The sequence below is a fragment of the Notolepis coatsorum genome (assembly GCF_963971535.1).
Source record: "Notolepis coatsorum genome assembly, chromosome: 19".
Lineage (NCBI taxonomy): Eukaryota > Metazoa > Chordata > Actinopteri > Aulopiformes > Paralepididae > Notolepis > Notolepis coatsorum.
The window spans coordinates 62,841,200-62,858,184 of NC_140183.1; the positions used below are offsets into that span (position 1 = coordinate 62,841,200).

Consider the following 16,985-nt stretch of genomic DNA (forward strand, 5'->3'; position numbering starts at 1 on the left):
AACCCGAAACATATCGATGGCGAATTCGAATAAGAAACACCAGACAACGTTTCCTCCATGCTGTCTGGGACGAGCAGCAGGAAGCCGGCCTATAAGACACAGGTCTCATATGACGCGTCTGAGGGTAAAACCCTGTAAATTCTGCTCTTTACATAAGAGGGGAAGACAGAAGTTCCCCCAGAGAGACCTCTACGTGAGTAACAATTGAAAAAGATTCATGTAATAATAATTGGGCCAAGTGACCAACGGCCCAATACACACTTTAAGAGAGCAGAGCAGAAAACAAACAGTTTTCGAATGCATCGCATCATCCAACTTTGACAATGACAGCGGTCTGCAGCACAGAGCCTGAAAACTCACAGATGTCTCATGGCCAATAGGAAAAACATGCCCAGTGACGTATTCCATGGCCGGGGTGAAATCCTGTGACCCACCCATCCTAACATGGAGTGGAACCAAGGAACCCCCCCCCCCCCCTTCCCCCTCCCTGTGACGCGCTGACCCCTCAGCCGACAGGGAGACTGACAGGCAGGAGGTTCCACCTTCCGGCCAATCAGTAAAGGGGGGAGGGGTTTATTAGTCCACCCCTTATGACCCCTCACTCCTGATACGATGCAACAACAAAGCAGAGCCATGACACCAAAAAACTGGCTTTATACATGGCTTCAGGCTCATGTGCGAAACTTGCCACCTGAATTTTTACACCTTTACCCTAAAGTAAAGAAAAAACACAGACCAAAGAGAGGGGCCAAAGGCCTTGGTACAAGAGCTATACATGTAAACTTATGTAGGCTAACACCTAACCCAGTTTGATTGATTGATTGATTGATTGAAAACTTTATTAACAGATTGCAGAATGGGTACAATACAGTACAGCTCAATACACACAATTGTTAAGGGGATGCAGACCAGAGAAAGACTTTCGTCTTGTTTACATCAGGGTCCCCCATTTTCAATTCATCAGTTGTGGACTCAATGCCACGTTTACTTAAACGTGAAAACATGATACACACAACCCTCTTTCACAATAAAAAAGGCAAAAGTTCACTCTCACTACTGCAAGAGGAACGCCGTCTTTTATGACGAGAGAAGACATAAGTCCTCGACCAAGTGCTAGCTACAGGCCTTGCTAAGTCATACATAATAGCAACCAAACAATTTTCAGAGAAAACTGCACTCTCCCTAAGCAAGTGCACAACCCCAGCAGTAGCTGAGGGATTACACCGTATCCCCAAAAATATAGTGAATCAACGCACGTTTTGTAAACAAAATCATATTTGAGGGGGGGGTTGGACAGGGGCCAACCGGGGAATAATTTCACCCACCCCCTCACCACCTCACCCCTGATACGACGCCAAAAGAAAAAACAGAGCTGTGACACCAGGTGCATGGCGCGCCAGATGAAGCACATACTTACCTGTCGAGTAAAAGCTTTACATCATGCACGCCAGCCACAGCCGATAACCTCGTTTGAAAACAGGTTTTATCCACGGCTCTGCTTATGTGTGAAAACTTGCCACTTGTTATTTTTACCATTACCCTTAAGTAAAGAAAATAAGATAGGGAGGGAAGGAGGGGAAGGAGCTGATTGTGTGGCCACAACCCCGCTTATATAGGAGCGGATGTGGGTGTGGCCAGGCGGAGGTAAATAGGTGTGTGCATGTGGAGAAAGTTATTCATTATTAGAGTGGATAAAGGGATAGTTACAATAGAGCAGAGCGTAAAGCTATACGATCTATAACCATATTTACACAGTGTCAGTTAAGTGTTTGCTCCATGTAACTATATGAGATTCCAGACTTAGATTATAATAATGTCCCACCATGTAGCGTGGATATAATTGAACTACTTATTGAAATACATTTTTGTTTGACAAACTAAAATACGATTTAGTTTAACACAGCATGTTTGGTGAGAATCAGGTGAACAGGCTAGGGAAAGTAGAAAAAAATATATATATATTATTATATATTTGTATTGTTCATACACATACATGCATGGACATACAGTACATAAACACACGTACGTGTGAAGTAAGTGAACCCTTGAATCGGTTTCCTCGAATAGTCTTTCCTGTAAAACCGGTCAGACCGCTTGGTTAAGAGTTTCATGTGAAATGGTGTTCACATGGGGGCATGGTATAATACTTTTTTTTTGTAATTTAATACAGAATACGGGTTGACAAAAATCTAATAATCTGGAAAATGCATGGATACATATTTATGGGGAAATAATACAACACCAACAAAAAAAAGTTACCTAAATATCGGTCATGACGTGTGAACTGTGAACATCCTCATTCCAGATTCCTTTCACAGTTTCACCCGTTATTGACTGCAAGAGCTGCCGGCTGGGAGATGGAGTATTTTACCATCGTCACGCTGATTTTCAACCTCCTCTGTGCTTCTTCAGAAAGTAAGAATGTGTCTTGTGTTTTCTTTTAAGTAGCTACTTCATTTAATTTCAAACCTTTATTTATACAGGTAAAAATCTCATTGAGACACAGTCTCATTTACAAGAGCGACCTGATCCACCAAACAAACACAACAAAAACATGCACCCTGCACTGCACCTTATGCATACACTTTCTGTAAATAATTTACTATTTAATTTGATCTTACATCATCTTATATTTTATTTTACTACTACTACTTATTGTTATTGAACAAGACACAAACACACACGCACCCTGCACTGCACCTTAACATGCATATACACGGAGCGGCTAGGTGGTGTAGTGGGCAAGGCGCTCGCCATCAACGCTGGAGACGCTGGGTTCGAATCCAGCTCTCGGTGTTGCTATCAGCTTGGCTGGTCATTCATACTAACACAATTGGCAGTGTTAGGAGTGGGAAAGCTGATGGGAGGGTCCTGGGCGTTGTGGACAGCGACCCCTACAGTTCAGTCGGGGCGCCTGCACAGCGAGGGTAGGATCTGGAGGGATGTAGTGTGACCTTCCACACGTTACACTCTCCCGGTGAGAATCTGCGCTGCCGGCTGGCTGCACATGCGTCGGAGGAAAGCATGTGACAGTCTCCGGCCTCCCGGACCAACAGTAGGGGGGAGTGCGCAACAACCAGGAAGGGGGTTGGGAATTGGCATAACGACTAAACAGTGGGATGGGAGAAAAATCGAAAAAAGGAGGGGGGGGGGGGGGGAGATAATAAAAAATTAAAAAAAAACATGCACATACACTATACGCAAGGCACTTTCTGTAAATAATTAGACTATTTTATTTGATCTTACCTCATTTTATATTTTATTAGATTTTGATCTTATACTACTTACTGTTACCATTCTTGTATTCATTGTTGTTTCTTAATTGTGCACTGTTGAGTCTGAGCTCGAAATAAAAAAATGCCCCTGTATTGTTGTGTATTTGACAAATAAAGAACTTGAACTTGTTGGTGTGAGACTGCTTGTGACTGTTGACAAGAAAATAGAATATATAACTGGTGTCTTATTTCCTATACTCTGTTGTGTTTTTCAGTTCCCCACGAGTCCCTTTATATTGTGGGCTGTTTTTGGAATGACAGCGGGGTGCAAGTAGAGTTTGACGGCAACGAGGTATTATATATCGACACCCAAAGGGGCACGATCGATTTAACCCTACCAGCATTCGTGCTGGGTAACCATCAAAGTCCGCTGATTGAACAAGACAAATTCCTTCATTATATCAAGAAAACCAGAAATCTGTGTACTGGATTTCTGGCATATTGGACATTGGAATTGAAGAATCCACCAGAAGTAGAAGGTAAAGGAGGTACCGCCAAATGGATTTCTCTCTGCAATGTTACTATTGTTGGAAATGCTGGTTATTGAAATGTATTATTGAATATATATATATTTTTTTTACTCTTATTAAGACCCACCAGACAGCACCATTTACCCCTCAGAGGATGTAGAGCTGGGAAAGGAGAACACCCTCATCTGCTTCGTCAATCATTTCTACCCTCCCACCATCAAAGTCAACTGGATGAAGAACGGCCTGCTGGTGACCAAGGGAGCATCTCTCGGTCGCTACTATCCTAATGATGACAGGACCTTCCATCAGTTCTCCACCCTGACGTTCACCCCACAGGAGGGGGACATCTACACCTGTACCGTGGGACACCCAGCCTTGGAGGAGCCGAGAACCAGGATCTGGGGTAATCGACTGAATCCCTTCAGACGAGGAAGGATTTAAATCCATTTACAAAAGAAATTTGGCAGTGCACGTAAAATAAGTTTGGCATTCAATCAGAGTGCAGTTTTTACTGTAACCGTGAAGTGTGATAGTAATATACAATGTACAGGTGTATCAAATATATAAATTAGTACTACTGAGTGTAGTGCTAAGCAGATGTATTGCATGTACAGATTTGTAATATTAATATGTACAGTGATACAGGTATAAAGACAGTATGATAGTAGTTATACTGGCCAGCAGTGTAACTAGTAAGAGTAGGTAAGAGAGATATGTACAGATAGATATAGTATCTACTATATCCTTTTACATATCTGTAGATACTATAATATATATATATATATATATATATATATATATATATATATATATATATATATATATATATATTAGGGCTGACCCCAATTAGTAGAATAGTCGACTAATCGATCGAAAGGAGCCGTAGTCGACTGCCAACCTCTTAGTCGAATGCAAAAAAATTAAAAAATTAAATCTATTTATAATATTCTTTATTTTTAGAATCTTTTTTATTCTTTCCAAAAGCAAAGAGGTCTAGAAGCATGGCTAACGCTAATGGCACACATACCAGTGAGGCTAACTGCCTAAAAAATCGGGCACAGAGGCACTGAAAAAAGAGGATTTCACCTGTCTAATGAACACACTAGACTAGACAAATATCAAGATGTATCCATCAGTGGACCAATTGCATGCTTTCTCAGAGGACAAGAAGCCTTTATTCGACTCCTTCAGACATTAACTCAGTCTGCGCCAACCACGTAATATTACGTGTTTGCTCGACAAGCGTTGGGCGCCAATAACGTAATATTACGTTTTTGGATAGTTCGATCTCTTTACTTTGATCCCGCTCTACAGACTTGCCCGGAGCGATCTGCATCACGTTGGCACATCCACATACACTAGAACTGCAATGCCGATCGACTATCACCAGGTGGCAGTATCGTCTGTGTCTGAACTTGAATGGCTTGGTGTTGATACGCTGCCTCCTCTTTTTTTTTTCTTGGTAGGGGCCCCTCCTCCTGCTTGAACATAGATTCACATTGATCGCCCCGAAATTCTGTTGCCTAAGCGTATTTTACCATCGAAACGTGTATAGACATATACACTGGTAATTGCGATGGCGATGCGATCACTTGGAATTATTCTTCTTGGAATACCTTCTGGCTAAGGTAAGGTATATTCTATGTATATTTGACCGAATCTGAAACGTGTTTTTCTAGCGATCACAGTTCACCGGACGAAAAACATGCTCTGCAAACACGATCACAGTTTTGAGTTAAAACGACCCCCCCCCCCCCCTCCTTGATGATTTTGTGAAGGTACATATATACAGTACATGTTATATACCTTTGATTTGGGAGTATTTGGGGTTTTCAGGGGATCAACCAGAACGGTTTGGGCTTATTGCATATGACATGTTTTATCTCGTGATCTACGGAAAAAGACTGGATTATCTTGGAAATGCGCGATGTTTAGCGTGTAATAAACTACAAACTACAGCGTGTAGAAACACTTTTTTTTCCCCATGTTGCACTACAAGTAATGTCAGTCAAAATGAGCCACACCATGTCTCCACAGCTATAATACAGAACACACACACAGCTTCGCAAACAACTATCAAGCTGGCAATCTAGCGGTAAAGATAAGCGATACGCGCGGCACTGAAAGAGTTAAACACCCCCCACAGCCCAAATGGAATGTTAAAAATATATATATATATATATACTTATACTTTTTCTTTTTGCATTCAGGGGGGTAGTCGACTACCAGTCGACTATCTGCACATTTCGGCCAATCAAAGTCGACTATCCAAATCCTTAGTCGGGGACAGTCTTATTTACCAGAGAGGAGATCCTGTACAAAAATCTTGTTTGTTGGTTGACTTTTTTGATTACATTGGTTGCCATTTTGTCACAGGAAAGATTTGCCTCTAGGATGGAACCCAGGTAGGTAATTTCATCTTTCCTTGTGACAATATTGTCACCCACTGTAACAGAGAAGCTGTTGGCCTTGCTGAGTGTCTTATTTGATCCAAATAGAATGGATTCCGTTTTACCCAGGTGTAATGATAGTTTGTTATCAGCGAGCCAGGTGCAGATTCTACCGAGTTCAGAGCTGAGGGCTTTTTCAACATGCAACTTGTCCCTGTCAGAGACCAGCAGGGCAGAGTCATCAGCAAACAGGAACAAGTTGCAGTCACAAGCTGATGACATGTCATTTGTCATTTGACATGACATAAATTAGGAACAGTAAAGGTCCTAATATGCTTCCTTGTGGAACACCACAGCTCACTGGGAGGGGGGGGGGGGCAGTGTACCATTCACCTCCACCATCTGTTCTCTCCCCTCGAGGTAGGATTGCATCCAGCTCACTGGATAACTATCAAAACCAATTGCTTTTAGCTTATCAATCAGAATGGAGTGATTGATGGTGTCAAAAGCCTTTTGTAGGTCCAGCATGACCATGCCGCAGTATTTGCCCGCGTCCACCTCGTGTTTGATGTGGTCGTTCAAAAATACTACTAGTATCTACTGTATCCTGTTACATACCTGTAGATACATTTACATTTACATTTAGTCATTTAGCTGACGCTTTTATCCAAAGCGACTTACAAGTTTTGTACAACAAGACAGCAGGAAGGGCACAACTCTATCAGCTGAGTAACAATGTTCAGCAAAGTGTTGAGTGCTACAGTGTAGGTTAGTATATTAGGACAAGTGCATGACAGTAAGGTTAGTTAGGGTTAGAATTCTTTATTTTTTTATTTTTTCATTTCAGATAATGATTGAAGAAGTGCGTCTTTAGTCGACGATGAAAGATTGGACAGGTTTCGGCTGTCCTAACTGTGGTGGGAAGTTCGTTCCACCATTGTGGGGCAAGGACCGAGAATAGGCGATTTCTCTTTGATGACCCTCCCGGAGCTCGGATAGGAGTAGGTCTGAGGCGGCCAGAAGATGCAGAGCATAGGGGTCTTGAGGGTTGTGTAGTTAGAGACCATTGACTGGAGGTAGGCGGGAGACCTCCTATCTGAAGTGATCCTTCTTAGTATGTCATCCATATCCTTGTTGATCCCCATATCTCTATTTTTAATAGAAAGTGATCTTACTAGGCGGTCAGGTGGCGTAGCGGAGATTGCGTTCGTCACCAACACCGGAGACGCTGGATTCGCCTGTTCGAATCCAGCTCACAGCTCTGGCGTTGTCACCAGCTTGGCTGGCCGTTCACACTAATACAATTGGCTGTATTAGAGGGTGGGAAAAGCTGGCAGGGTGGCTCCGGGTCGTTGTAAACAGCGACTCCTACAGTTCGGTCGGGGCGCCTGCTCAGCGCGGATAGGATCTAAGGGAGGTAGTGTGATCCTTCCACACGTTACACCCTCTCAGTGAGAGTCCGCGCTGCCAGGCGAAAGAAGCGGATGATTGGCTAGACGTGTGTCGGAGGAAGCACGTGATAGCCTCCACTCTCCCAGACCGACTGTGGGGGGTAAGTGCGCAGCGACCAGGAAGGGGATTGGGAATTGGCATAACGACTAACATTGGGATGGGAGAAAATCGGAGGAAAATGGAGGGGGAAAAATATCAATAAAAAAAAAGAGTGATCTTACTACAGATCTTAACTGAAAGTACAGCATGAATTCACTATCTCTTAAATTATACAGATCTTTCAATTCATTAAAGGGTATTGTCTCTCCATCCTTCACAATCTGTCCTATTTGATGTATTCCTTTACCCTGCCATGAAAGTATTTACTATTGTACTGCCCCCAGCCATTAATAGGGAGTTAGACCATATGGGGCATGAAGGTAAAGAGATCCCTTTGAAGGCTAACCGTTTCTGTAGGGCTTTGACTATCTCACATGAAAATTGTATTATAGGATTATCCATTTTAAAGTTAAGTTTAGGGTGAAACCATAATGATACCAAGGATACCGGTCTTGCATATGTAACCTGGGGAATCTGGCATTATAAGAAAGATAGTATGAGTGAACATCCGGAATACCAAGTCCACCGCTATTTCTTGGTCTCATCAATTTCTTGTAACTGATTCTAGGTGTCTTCTCCCTCCACAAGAAACCTGTAAATAACTTATTTATCTAAACCCATAAGAGGGGAGTTTGAGGTATGATGTCAGCCGAGGAGGATCTGATGGTTGACTGTGTCGAAGGCTGCAGATAGGTCTAGGAGAATCAGGACAGAGAGGCCTTTCGCTTTTGCTAAGTGAAGTGCCTCTGTGACCGCAATGAGGGCCGTTTCTGTGAGTGACCAGTCCTGAAACCTGACTGATATGGTCTAGGAGGTCATTCTGTAAAAGATAATCAGTGAGTTGGTTGGATACAGCACGTTCAAGTGTTTTTGAAAGGAAGGAGAGAAGAGAGACAGGACGATAGTTGCCTATGACGGTGGGGTTCATGGTTGGTTTTCTTATGAGCGGTGTGACTCTGGCTTCTTTTAGGGAGGTGGGGACAGTCACACTTTCTGTTGGGGGGAGAGGGACGCAACAGGAGCACCTCAAACGAGGAAAACGTACAGTTTGCGTCAGATGTAAAGTTGTGCTTAGAGTCGTAAATTAGAGCAACTCCGCCTCCTTTCTTGGAGGTGCGTGCGATATGGGAGCTACTAAAATTAGGGGGTGAAGCCTCGTTTAAGGGCAGAAAGTCATTAGGTTTAAGCCATGTCTCAGTGAGGCCCAATAAATCGAGACTATGGTCTGTTATCAGTTAATTTACCAAAAGAGCTTTGGTTGGCAGAGAGCGAATGTTGATAAGGCCAACCTTCACGCACTCTGTATATTTAACAGGTAGGAATTGATAACAGATTATCAGATTTATTTCCTGTACAGTGCCAGAGAAAAACAAATTGTATACCCAGTCTAATCACCTGTACATTGTATATTACCATTGCACTTTACTGTTACATTTGCTCTCTGGTTGGATGCCAAACTTTTTTTTGTTGTACTGTACTTGTGCTGTATGACAATACATTTTAATCTAATCTAATCTAATCTACACGACAATCCAATTTACCATCTTTAGATAGTTCGACTTGAAAACATTTGTCATGTGAAAATTTAAAAAAACTGATTTATATAGTTCTCTGTCTTAAGGATTAATTTAGTTTATTTATTTATTTATTTGTGTCTTTCTTCTATTTCCTCGACAGAGCCTGAGGTGATTCGCCCCGGCGTTGGGTCCGATGTGTTCTGCGGCGTGGGGCTGACTGTGGGGCTGCTGGGTGTTGCAGTTGGAACATTTCTCTTTGTCAAGGGATACTCAGTATACCATCCTTATGAATGAATGCTGAATGGGTGGAATACGGTATCTTTTTTACACATTGGTTTAGCGGTGTCCCCACATGTGGTCATACGACCAAACATTTAGTTTAGGCCTTTGGGCCAGTGGCGTCGCGTGGGTAAAATAAAATTTTAATAAAACTGTACGGGTAAAACCCATGTACAGAAAACAAGCACCTTCGGTTAAATAATATGTGAATTTAAATGGTTAACAAATACCCTGTTTGTCTGTGCTCCCACTTGGTTCCTTCTAGAATCGTTGGCTGCACAACCAGAACTTCTTCTTCTTCTTCTTCTTCTTCTTCTTCTTCTTCTTCTTCTTCTTCTTCTTCTTCTTCTTCTTCTTCTTCTTCTTCTTATTGAGGTTTAACGGCGGCTGGCCACTTTTAGGGCATTACCGCCATCTTCTGGTATCCTTAATCCCCTACAGTGTCCATTTTCCCTCCCCCATCATGAAGTGCACCTAATGCTGCTCCTCCCTGACTAAGCCCCCCTCTGTGACACACTCCTTGCCCCCTAAGGGTTGACTCTGGACTTCCTGAATATTCACAACCCCCTTCTCTAATTCCCTAACCACCTTCTCCCATTTCAGACCTTCCATGCCCAAATGTTGAACCGCTACCCTAACAATCATCTTTATCCTCTCCGTCCTGCCCTTAACCATCGCCGTAGCATTAACCACCCCTGCCACAAAGGCCACAATACTAAACTTCTCCTCCCACACCCTCTCTCTATCCTCCTGTCCTACCCTTTCTGCCAAATGCCCTTCTCTAAACCCCTGTACCCTATCTTGACTCCCCCGTCCTACCCTCCTAGCCGCCTCTGCATACGATAACTTACCCTCCCTTCTCACTCTCTGAACCACAACCTCCCTCTTCATCACCTCACAACCCCTAAACGCTACACTATGCTCCCCACCACAACTACAACACTTCAGCTTCACCCCCTCTCCACACTTCCCATAGTCATGTTCCCCGCCACACTCCCTACATGCAACGGCTATATGCCCAAACTCTTGACACCTATAACACCTCATTGGACTCTGAACAAACTCCCTAACCCTAAACACACTAAACCCTACAAACACCTCACTAGGAACAACCTCACCCTCAAACTGAATCACTACTGTCTCCGTCTCTATCTTATCAGCTCCTCTCTTCATCCTTTCTGCACTCTTAACTTCCCTATTACGCACGTTTCTCCCTAACTCTCCCACCAGCTGCTCCATGCTAACCTCGACCGGTATCCAAGCTATCACCCCCTTACACCCCCCCTCCCTCTTCTCCCCTACTTTTACTACTTTACTTATACTAACTCCACTAATGCTCCTCATTCCCCTAGCTTTCTCCACCTGCTCTACACTTGCACACCCTATAATCAGATTCCCATGAGTAGGGGTTTCTGGCACAACTTCACCTATTTCCAAGGTGCACGGAGAAGGGGAAAAATACCTCTTTTGATGTGAGTGCAATAAAAAAAAATACACTGGGTTTCAGTAAACCATTGGTGGTGGTGATGATGATGATTATGATGATGGGCCATGTCCTATCAGCTACTTTAATAAAGTAAACTTTATTCTCATCGTCTGTCATTATTCTTTATCCAATGGAGAGAGTTGGTTGACGTCTCACTGTCCATTTCTGTCCAGAGAGGAAGTAAACTAACTGGTTTTACTTCATCTCATATTATATAACATATTGAATAAATAATCTTATATTAATTGTCCTCCCTATCCTTTTTAGCCTTCTTTACAAATAAGAAAAAAAAATTGGATTACTAGTAGAATTAGTAATAATTTCACTGTCCATGGAAACGACGATGAACGCAAACAGGTATGTTTTTTTCTAACAAAAAAAAGGATAATCTGTTTACTTTTCTGATAACTGTTCAGACAAGGTTAACATTTGGGTCATACTATGTACAGTATACATGCAATTCAAAGATATTACCATATTTTCTTTACAAAACATTTGGTTGCAGAGGTCAGTTTTTGTTACAGTAATAAGGCACTTGGCGCAGAGCTGTTTCACAGGCGGTGTGACAGTGTGTACAGGCGGTGTGGCAGTCGTAACTACCGGCGGTAACCGTCAGTAGTGTGATAGTAAAGGGTTAACCTTCTGTAGTGTGGCAGTGAAATGGTTAAGAAACGACACCAGACGACACCGTACACCACTTCCCAGTATATTGCTAGCCAATGTACAATCAATAGACAATAAACTGGATGACATCCGAGCAAGGATTCAATATCAAAGAGACGTTAGGGACTGCAATGTCCTTTGCTTCACCGAAACATGGCTAACACCGGAGGTTCCAGATCACGCGATTCAACCAGCGGATCACTTCTTTATCCATAGGAAGGATCGGACACAATCAGAGTCCGGTAAACAACGTGGTGGAGGTATTGCCTTCATGTTTAACAAAAATTGGAGTGATCCAACGAATGTGAAGGAATTATCCAACCACTGCTCCCCAGAACTGGAATATATAACCATCAAGTGTCGTCCTTTCTTCCTCCCGAGGGAGTTAACGGCGATCGTCCTGGTCGGAGTGTATATTCCACCGCAAGCCAACAACAACGCCGCGCTCTCCAGACTCCACGACGAGGTAAATAGTATACAAGCGACGAACGTTAACGCCGCCATTTTAGTACTGGGAGATTTCAATAGCGCCAATCTGAGAAAGGTATTGCCTGATTTCTACCAGCATGTGACTTGCAACACCAGAGGCGGTAACATCCTAGATCACTGTTACACGCAATTTAAAGGTGGCTACAAGGCTCATTCTGATAGTGGCTTTGGCAAGTCAGATCACGCATCCATTTTCCTTACACCAAAGTACAGACAAAGAATTAAAAGTACTCCCGTAGTCTCGCGAGAGGTGCAGAAATGGGATGTGACGTCAGAGGATACGATCCGGTCAGTGTTTCACAACACAGACTGGATTGTGTTCCGCGACACAGATAACATTAATGCCTACACGGAGACAGTGCTGGACTATGTCTGTACTAGGGTGAAAGAAACAATCCCCACTACCAAAATGAAAGTTTACCCAAATCAAAAACCCTGGGTAGACAAATCCGTCCGTGAAGCTCTGAGAGAGCGCACCAAAGCATACAATGACGGCCTAGTGGCAGGCAACATGAATGACCACAAGGTGGCGCGACACAACGTAAGGAGGACAGTGTCAGAGGCCAAACGGCGCTACAGGGATAAAATTGAACTCCAGTTTGAACAAGCTGACTCTAGAGCTATGTGGCAGGGGCTCAAAACGATGACAGACTACAAAGGCGCCTCCCTCAAACTGAACAGTGACATCTCCTTAGCAAACGACCTCAATACCTTCTATGCGAGGTTTGATGCTGGTAATAACAACACCAGCTCACAAGCCTCGGCAATGGGGGGGGGGGGGTCGGCTGCTGATGGAGGCGCAGTGTTCAGGGTAACAGAGCATGAGGTGAGGCGGACCTTTAAAAAAGTGAATATCAGGAAGGCAGCAGGTCCGGACGGCATCCCCGGCCGCGTCCTAAAAGTCTGTGCCGACCAACTGGCCCCAGTATTCACTGACATATTTAACCTGTCCTTAGAACAGGCTGTCATCCCCACCTGCCTGAAGAAGTCCACTATTATCCCTGTACCCAAAAAATCCAAGCCTGCTTGCCTCAACGACTACCGCCCTGTAGCTCTCACCTCCATAGCCATGAAGTGCTTTGAGAAGCTAGTAAAGGGCTACATCTGCTCCTCCCTCCCCATCAACATGGACCCCCTGCAATTTGCATACCGCCCCAACAGGTCCACGGAGGACGCCATATCCCATGTGCTGCACACAGCAGCATCACACCTGGACAAGAGGCAGGGGAACTATGTGAGAATGCTATTCATCGACTACAGCTCGGCATTCAATACCATAGTCCCCTCCATACTCATAGCCAAGCTCAGGGACCTGGGCTTGGGCTATGACCTCTGCCAGTGGGTCTTGGACTTCCTGACTGGCAGACCCCAGGTGGTGAGAGCAGGCAACTGCACCTCCTCATCCATCACCCTCAACATAGGGGCCCCCCAGGGCTGTGTTCTGAGTCCCCTCCTCTACTCCCTGTACACACACGACTGTGTGGCTCAGCGGAGTAGCAATACAATCGTCAAATTTGCTGACGACACAGTGGTGGTGGGCCTGATCTCTGCCAACGACGAGAGGGCCTACCTGGAAGAGGTCAAGGTCCTGGCGGGATGGTGCCAGGAAAACAGCCTCTCCCTGAACGTCAGCAAAACAAAGGAGATGATTGTGGACTTCAGGAGGTCGGGGGTCAAGGACTACAGCCCCCTCAGCATCGACGGGGCACCGGTTGAGAGAGTCAACAGCTTCAAGTACCTCGGAGCCCACATATCCGAGGACTTGACATGGACCATACACATTAACAGTGTGGTGAAGAAGGCACGACAACGCCTCTACTTCCTCAGGCGCCTAAGGAAGTTCCAAGTCAGCCAGAAGATCCTTAAGAACTTCTACTCATGTACAATAGAGAGCATCTTGACCGGCAACATCACCTCCTGGTTTGGGAACAGCACTGCAAAAGACCAAAGCAGACTACAAAGAGTGACACGTTCAGCCGAACGCACAATTGGAGGGGGGCTCCCCACCCTCCAGAACATTTACTACAAGCGTTGCAAGGGGAAGGCTAAGAGAATTATTAAGGACTCGAGCCACCCGAACAACTGCCTCTTTGAACTGCTGCCGTCAGGCAAGCGATACAGGAGTCTCAAGGCGAGCACAGAAAGACTCAGAAGTAGCTTCTATCCCCAGGCCATCAGGCTGCTAAACGAACAATGAATGAACACTACACAACAACAACCACCAAACACACATAGCACACACATCCACACGCACACACTCACTTTAAACAAACACACTGTAGCACCCACTACACACACTTTATAGCACACACCCACTTTAAACAAACACACTGTAGCACCCACTCCCCACACTTTATATTTATGGATGAAGGATTGCACTACAACTCGTACACCTTACTGTAAATTGTACCTAAAATTGTACCTCATCCCATTTCTGCTTTGCACTAGATAGTACTGTACATTAGTACACTGCATAGTATTGTGTATTGTATATTATATGGTAACTCAGAACATTGTACATATGTCTATACCGAACAACTGTGACCTCATTTTCTTCTTCTAAATTCATGCTATATTATGTTATTATGTTATTTGATACTATCTTGTCTAGCACAGTCTCTGGAGCGTAACAGTAAGAAGCATTTTGTATGAAAGTATTCTGTACTTCTGTATGACAACTATTAAAGAACTTGAACTTGAAACTGAGACAGAACAGATATGGAGGAGCCCCCCTCTCCCATTCTCTTTGTCCGGTTAACCTACCCCCTGCCCTCCTACCCCACCGAAGGGGCCTGCCCTCTCAGCCTCAATGATGTCATACTATTGTATTTAACTTCAGTTCCATTTATATTAGCCCTGAAGATCTGTCTTTGAACCTAATTGATATTATTTCCACGACAGACACGTAAATTATTTGTATTAGGAGAGTATACTGTGATAAGTAGACAACACAAAATGCTACCTATTCCTATTTATTCATTATTCTTTATCTATGGTCTATTTATGGCTGTTGTTTTGTAAAAGCGTGTGCGACTGGTTGGTGCCGATTTCTCTTGAAAGCCTGCGCTGTGGTTTGTTAAATGTTGTGCGCAGTGGTGGAAGACGTACACAGTTCCTTTACTTAAGTAAAAGTAGAAAAACCTCGACCCATTGACCTCTAAAGGTTAAAGTGGTGCAGTATGTGGTCCAGTTATGCTGCTTTGATTAAAGGTTATGCTAAAGTGGTATGTGGTCCAGGTATGCTGCTCTGATTAAAGGTTATGCTAAAGTGGTACTATGGTATGCTGCTCTGATTAAAGGTTATGTTAAAGTGGTATGTGGTCCAGTTATGCTGCTCTGATTATGTCCTCTTGAAGTTGACAGGCTTCAAATGTGAAAGTACATAATATTCATAAATTCTTGCCATGTTTTCAATGCAAAATATTTTTCTTCAAAGTAACTGATGGCTGATGGGTTCAGATACATGTAGTGGAGTAAAAACTACAATATATTCTTTGAAATGTAGTGGAGCAAAAGTACAAAGTTACCTAAAATTAAATTACTCGTAAAGTACAAGTACCTCAAATTTATACTTAACACTTTGATTGCCTAAGGCTAAATTCATGATATACCATAGGTTGCCAGCTCTATTTGTCTATGGAGAAGTTCCCCTTCTTTGCAGGGCTTTAACTTTTTAAATTCTATTGCTAAATTGCCATTATTAGGGCCCATTCAATGTCCTATATGTATTGTTCAGGGTGTATATCCACAGAAACACCCTCTGGAAACTGCTTCGACACTACGGCATACCAGAAAAGCTTGTCAACATCATGAGGAACTCCTATGAAGGTATGACCTGCAGAGTCATACACAGCGGACAGCTCACACGAAGCTTCCAAGTGAAGACCGGAGTAAGGCAAGGTGGTATCCTGTCCCCTTTCCTCTTCCTCCTGGCCATCGACTGGATATTGAAGACCACAACAGCACAGAGGAGAAACGGGATCCAGTGGACACTCACAACACAACTGGACGACCTAGACTTCGCAGACGACCTTGCCCTACTATCCCACAGTCGACAACAGATGCAGGAGAAGACTAACATACTGGCAGACACCTCAACACAACTAGGCCTCAACATCCACCAAGGAAAGACCAAAATACTCAAGATCAACACAAACAACAAAGACCCAGTAAACCTGGACAGAACAGCACTTGAGGAAGTAGAATCCTTCACCTACCTAGGTAGCATCATAGATAAGAAGGGTGGCACGGAGGCAGATGTCAGAGCAAGAATCAGCAAGGCAAGGGCCTCATACATCCAACTAAAGAACATCTGGAGCTCCAAGGTTATCAGTCAGCAGACAAAGATCAGACTATTCAAATCCAACATCAAGCCAGTACTCTTATACGGATCAGAGACGTGGAGGACAACCAAGATCACAATGACTAGAGTGCAGTCATTCATCAACAGATGCCTGAGGCGGATCCTGAACATCCACTGGCCAGATACCATCAGCAACAATGATCTCTGGCAGAGAACGGGCGAACAACCAGTGGAAGAACAAATCAAGAGAAGAAAGTGGGGATGGATCGGCCACACACTACGCAAACCAAACACCAGCACCACCAGACAGGCCCTTAGATGGAACCCCCAAGGCAAAAGGAAGAGAGGCCGGCCCAAGAACACCTGGCGCAGGGACTTGGAGACAGACATCACACAGAGCGGACTGACATGGAAACAGCTGGAAAGCAAAGCACAGGACAGAGGACCCTGGCGAACTGTTGTCGACGGCCTATGCTCCCCCAAAAGGAGCGATAGGCGTAAGTAAGTAAGTAAGTATGAACGTTAAACTTTTTCATTCACATATTCATACTAAAATATGATC

At 44.0% G+C, this 16,985-nt stretch overlaps 1 protein-coding gene across 1 annotated transcript; it reads left to right on the plus strand.

The window, feature by feature from the left end:
* Positions 1-2,293: 2,293 nt before the first annotated feature.
* On the plus strand, positions 2,294-11,068 carry LOC311245968 (H-2 class II histocompatibility antigen, A-Q alpha chain-like). Its single transcript, XM_084336002.1, has 4 exons — positions 2,294-2,415; positions 3,491-3,754; positions 3,867-4,148; positions 9,364-11,068. Exons 1-4 carry the CDS (start codon positions 2,358-2,360, stop codon positions 9,495-9,497), a joined length of 738 nt encoding a protein of 245 aa, XP_084192128.1. The 5' UTR covers positions 2,294-2,357; the 3' UTR covers positions 9,498-11,068.
* Positions 11,069-16,985: the final 5,917 nt, after the last annotated feature.

Coding starts and splice junctions, on each gene's coding strand:
- LOC311245968 (XM_084336002.1), top strand. CDS start 2,358: ATGGAGTATTTTACCATCGTCACGCTGATTTTCAACCTCCTCTGTGCT. Junction 2,416..3,490: donor CCTCTGTGCTTCTTCAGAAA/GTAAGAATGTGT, acceptor TGTGTTTTTCAG/TTCCCCACGAGTCCCTTTAT. Junction 3,755..3,866: donor GAATCCACCAGAAGTAGAAG/GTAAAGGAGGTA, acceptor ACTCTTATTAAG/ACCCACCAGACAGCACCATT.